At 41.4% G+C, this 6,000-nt stretch overlaps 1 protein-coding gene across 6 annotated transcripts in view; it reads left to right on the top strand.

Moving 5' to 3' along the window:
• LOC139226750 (E3 ubiquitin-protein ligase rnf213-alpha-like) overlaps positions 1 to 5,959 on the top strand; it is a 166,275-nt gene extending 160,316 nt beyond the window's left edge. For all 6 annotated transcript variants that reach the window (XM_070857737.1, XM_070857736.1, XM_070857741.1 and 3 more), the window contains 3 exons: positions 225 to 314; positions 1,971 to 2,149; positions 4,184 to 5,959. In XM_070857737.1, coding sequence (XP_070713838.1) covers positions 225 to 314; positions 1,971 to 2,149; positions 4,184 to 4,331 — 417 coding nt within the window. In that variant the 3' untranslated portion in view covers positions 4,332 to 5,959. The remainder of the gene's footprint in view (positions 1 to 224; positions 315 to 1,970; positions 2,150 to 4,183) is intronic.
• The last annotated feature ends 41 nt before the right edge of the window (positions 5,960 to 6,000 follow it).

Raw genomic sequence — 6,000 nt, forward strand, 5'->3', positions numbered from 1 at the left:
TAACTTATGCCAGAAAAAACAACTTGCTCCAAAAAAATTGATGCAAGTCATGGCCAAAATTGGGCCCACAATAACTTGGCTTCTGTCAGAATGGTGACGTAACTTTCCAACTGCATTATATTTATCGGACTGTTGTCCTTTTTTATATATATAGATATATATATATATCCATACACACACACGTTGTTGTATCAATTGGAATATTTTTGTACTTTTCCTGCTAGGCTTTTGAAGGATGCAAACTGAAGCACACGCTGTCCCTTTGGCAACTGCTGTCATCTTGGAAGTCAGAGGTTACGCTGGGCACAGCAAAGGTGAGAATGTGAATACCTATCAAACTGAAACATTGTAAGTTACGTGAATTAGAAAAGGGATGTGGTTGATACATTAGAAAAGGACGTCTACAGGATAGAAAGTCACGAGTTACTTCAGTGGTGTTCTAAACTTCAACTGCATTTCACTATCAGTACTTGCTACAACATGTAACAATTGAATGTGAAGATTAACTCGAAAATTCTTTTGAGAGTGGGACTCCCCGTTTTGTAAGATTTTGTTTTTCTTCTCTGTCCCTTGGTTTTCATACATTATCCCGAAGAGGGCAGTTGGATGACTTGCTCTTCGGTCGCTTACATTGTTCCACTAAAGCCAGGCTCTGAGAGGTGTTCAAGGGTACCCCAGGAATCTCTCTCACTCCCCCGCCCCATATCTCTTTCTCACTCCCCACCCCCATCTCTCTCACTCCCCTGCCCCATATCTCTCTCCCTCCCTCCCCCGCCCCCTACTCTCTCACTCCCCATCTCTCTTTTTCTCCTTACCCCTTCTCTCTTTCTTGCTCTCTCTCTCTCTTTCTCTCTCTCTTTCTTTCCCCATCTACCTCTCTCTCTCTCCTTATCCCATCTCTCTCCCTTCACCATCTCTCTCACTCCCCCATATCTCTCTCTTTACCCCCTTCTCTATCTTTGCCCCATCTCTCGCTCATCCCCAATCTTTCTCTCTTTACCCCGCTTTTATCTCTCTCTCTCTCTCTCTCTCTCTCTCTCTCTCTCTCTCTCCTCCTCCTCTTTACCAATTCTCTCTCTATGGAGATGGTCCTTGCCTCATTTGGTACTTTGTCACAGTAACGTAATTGAGACTGACAACTTGGAATCTGGGGCATTGCACCCATCTATACCAGGACAGAGTGCTAGTGCACTGTCACATCTCCCACCAGTGATTTCACTGATTGCTTTTGATGAGGTCATGTGTGTTGATGTTATTGAAAGGAACATTGGAGAAATGGGACAGCTGGTTTGGAGGAGCTGCTGTGAACAACAGCACGAGGGATCTAAATTAATGCCAGTAGATTCTGATTATCAAGGAGGGATCGAGGGCCTTCGGGTTTATTACTTCTGGAATCCTATGCAAGTTAGTAATATTTAAATGATGTTTCACAGTACAGTGTTATTTGTGTGAAATATTACTCGAAGCCAAAGGAAAGGCATCTATGCAATGATACTGATTTTATTATGTTTTAAGCACGCATTTATTACAAATTATTTACAGCTCAGAAACAGGCCATTCGGCCCAACAAGTCCATGCCGGTGTTTATGCTCCACACGAGCCTCCTCCCACCCCTTTTTCATCTCTTCCCATCAACGTATCCTTCTTGTCCTTTCTCCTACTTGTGCTTATCTAGCATCCCCTTGAATGCATCTATATTATTTGCCTCAGTTACTTACTCCCTGTGATAGCAAGTTCCACATTCTCACCACTCTTTGGGTAAAGAGGTTTCCCCTATATTCCCTTTTGCATTTCTCAGTGACCGTCTTGTTTTTATAATCCCTAGTTCTGATCTTCTCATCATGGCATCCAATTTAGTGAACTTAGAGCATCATTTTGTGGCATCCAATACTCAGTGCTTTAATAGCAGACTTTCAGTAAATTCAGAGAGATGGGGTTAACAATAATTCTAATTTTTCCTCTTTTACTAGGACCCATTTGAGAGGACACCTGAGGCATACAAGGAGCACTTGCTTCCGAAAGAAGAAACCGAGCTGAGGACATTTTTTGCATGCACTGACGTCAACACATTTCTCTTGGAGCTCCATGAGATCCTGGTCCTAAAGACTGCTCAAAGCAACGTAGATAACAACTTCCCAGCCACTTGGAGGTAATATACACCAGTAGTTACAATCCAAGTAAAGGGACTGTGGTTGCAGCTTGTTAGAATACTGTCCTTTCAATCTGGAACTGGGATCAAGTTCAATCCAGAAAGAGAGTCGGAAGGTTTCCGCTCCTTGACCATTAAGGATCCCAAGTAGAGCAAGTTTGAGTAATCATGACACGGGAACAGCACAGAACTTTTGCAAAGCTTGCACAATTGGCACTAATTTGATAGTCTCGCTCAGGATTACCAGCAGGTTGGGTACTTTTGGTAAAGGGGACATTACACTATTAGGAGTCATTTTAATTTCACACCCAGGGAAACTGATGGGATTGGATTGAGCACCCTTCTCACATGTTGCCTGATTATACTTTCCATTGATCGATAGAATGTAAAATCGCGTCGGGTGTAAAACGGGCAGCAAATTCGATCCCTTCAGTTTCCTGCTGGGCGGTTTAGGTCAAAATGGCCTCTTGTGTGTGTAATGCTTGAGTGCTTTACCAAGACTGAGGTTCAGGTACTATTTCTAAGTATAAAACTATAGAAAAGTCAGGGACAAGATAAGGTAAGTCAGCCCATCAAAGCTCTTCCCTCCAGTACATTAACTTTCCCCATCATGGCATCCAATTATATTGTGAATAATCCCAATGTGTTTGTCTCTGGGATCTTGCTTGGTAGTGTATTCTAAATGTTCATCAAACTTTGAGGTGAGATGTTTATCCTGAAAAAAAATTCGACTTACTTTTCACTGGACTGCATCTATGTCCTCTCGTCCTACTTTCTTTGGTTATTTTGAAATGATAATCTGGATTTACCTTATCTTTAGCATTTAATATTTTCTAGAGACTTCAGCAAGGTATTGCCATTAGTTGTCTTTTTTCTAATGTACTCTTGCTGCCCCGATCTACCTTCATAGCTCATCCTCTTCATATTTGGGATTAGACTTGGGGTACATCTTTCTAAAGCAAGTATATTTTATTCTTGTGTGTATCATGGTGACCAAAACTGAATACCGCATTTTCAAAGCCGATTTTCCTGGTGGGTTATGGTGGCGTTTTCCTGGGAGGGGGATAAGGGTGGGTGGGGGGAGAAGAAAAATGAGGTGGGGAGCCTTTCCACTGCACCCCGACATTTGATGCCTCTACAGAATTTCCAGCTGGAAGTTAGTCAGAGATTCAATACATACGCCAAAAGATAGGCAGATGCATTATAAACAGTGAGATGGCATCATGCAACATATTTCCCCTCATTTACACTCCAGCAACATTGGGCCCCTGGACCACTGGTATGGTCCTGGCATCTAGCGTTGCTACGGGCCATGGGCCAGTCGCTTAACACTTAGATGCCAACTTTGACTTGGGCAAGGTTTGCCTTGACCAAAGCAGGAATCTTTGAAACGATAAAGTGTTTTCTTATCTTTCTCTGCTCTTCTGCTAACCGTACGATGGTGTGATAAAGTGCTGCAGCAATTCCCCCTCCACCCCCGTGGTGTATGGAGAAAGAGCCAGACTGAACACTCTGAGCTCAAAGTAAAGTGTGACCTTGGTCTTTTATTGCAGGTCTCCAGAGTGGCTCTCCAACCTGTGAAGCCTCCTTAAATACCTGTGCTCCCAAGGGATTATGTGATCCTTTGGCACTCCAGGGGGGATGAGCCCTCTAGTGGCTGTACAGAGTAAATACAAGTCCACATATATAACAACCACCACCAAAGCCAGCTGCCCAACAGTGAAGTAAAGAGCCGCAACAGCACCCTCAATATATAAATGACCCTGTCCCTGGCAAACGTGCCAGTGTTAGGGGTACAGGCAATGGGTGGGCAGAAGTTACGCCTGCCAAAAAAATCTGCCACCTTTGCAGCAAAACAAAATGACTCCAAACAGTCGAGCAGGAAATACTCAAAGTAAAATGGTAATTAGGAATATTTTAAAATATCATAGATCTGATTATTGAGGCTCGCAAATGCTGACACGTGTTATTTTATCGCTGTACTATTTATTATTTTTTTGAGTTTTAAGCACTAAATTTGTTGCTTTATTTCAGCCTTCGTGACGTTCTTTCAATTTACCTGGAAGACAAGGGCTCCAGCATTCTCCCAGGACTGGAAGACAATCTTTCTGATGACATCACTCTGGCTAAAAGCACTGAGACCTGGAAACTTGCAGTGAATTTTATGAAAGGAATTCGATAGTGTCACACTCTGCGGGCTGCAAGACCATTGCTGCACTGAAGTACAAGTGAAACCAAACTGAGTGAATAACTGTTATAAGTAAAGACTGTTTTAATAGTATCCTAATTCAGTTTTGTAATATGTTGCACTATGTTCACAGAATGTCCATTGTAAGTGTATTATTCGGTAACTAAAAAGATGTGCTGTTGTTTGTTGTAATAACGCACAACTTTTCAAAATTGTCATACAAAAAAAATCAGCATTACACAATATCCTGTACATTTCATACCATGGACTATTGTCACCTGTGAAGAATGTTCAGCTAGGTACAATTTAAAATCAACCATTTTGTAATTAAACAGGGGACAAGAGGTTTGACACAGTACGACATCCCACGACAAATGCCATGAATTATTGCAGTTAATGTGTATCACTATTTGCTGCTCAAGTACCACAATTTTGCATTGAAGGCCCAAAGGCAGCGACAGTAATCATTTCCAAGTGGATCTTGGAACAAATTACTTATCTTCATTGCAAAGCCATCTCCCTGGATAGTTTACTTTAAATCTGGAGAGCACAATGTGTAGTGTATAAAAACATGAGTAGGCCATTCAGTCCCTTGAGCCTGTTCTGCCATTCAGTTAGATCATGGCTGATCTGTATCTTAACTCCATCTCACTGCCTTGGTTCCATAACCCTTAATACCCTTGCCAAACAAAAATATATCAATCTCAGTTTTGAAATGTTCAATCCCTCAAGTCTCAACAGCTTTTGGGGGCGAGAGTTCCATATTTGCACTCCAACTTGTGTGCAGAAAAGCTTCCTGACATCACCCTTGAACGGCCTGGTTCTCAATTTAAGCTGTTCCCCCTTGTTCTGGACTCCCCCCAACTCCTTTAATCTTCTTAAATACCTCAGTGAGATCACCCCTTAATCTTCTATACTCAAGGGACTACAGGCCACATCTATGCAACCTGTCCTCATAATGTAACCCTTTTAGTCCAGATATCATTCTGCTGAATCTGCTAGACTGTTGTTGAATGTAAATAATTAATACATAATTTACCCAAAAAAAGAGAGAAACTTCGGCAGTGTGGTATTCATGCTTTATGTTGGTTTTGAAAATCTTTGCTTTTAACATTCCATTTGAAATTGAAAGTAATTTCATATTCCATTTCCTTTATTTTTGAAGATGTTTTAATAATTGTTATTTGCCTACTTAGTAAATCATATTAATTTGAACTGCTGTAATTTATGGTCATTTTTTTGTTAGTGTAAAAAGGATAATTTAAAGAAATTTTACAACTATTAAGAATATATGGTTAATTATCTCTGCAATCTCCTTCAGACCCACAATACCTCCGAGATGTCTGCGCTCCTCAAATTCTGCCCTCTTGTAAATCCCTGATTATAATCGCTCCACCATTGGTGGCCGTGCCTTCAGCTGCCTAGGCCCCATGCTTTGGAACTCCCTGCCTAAACCTCTCCGCCTCTCTACCTTTCTTTCCTCCTTTTAAGACGCTCCTTAAAACTTACCTCTTTGATTAAGTATTTGCTCATCTGTCCTAATTTCTCCCTATGTGGTTCGGTGTCAAATCATTATCTTGTAACATTCCTGCAAAACGTCTTGGGCTGTTTTACTATATTAAAAGCGCTATATAAATACAAGTTGTTCTTATTGTTCAGCAAC

This window comes from Pristiophorus japonicus, chromosome 16 (genome assembly GCF_044704955.1).
Source record: "Pristiophorus japonicus isolate sPriJap1 chromosome 16, sPriJap1.hap1, whole genome shotgun sequence".
Classification (NCBI taxonomy): Eukaryota; Metazoa; Chordata; class Chondrichthyes; family Pristiophoridae; genus Pristiophorus; species Pristiophorus japonicus.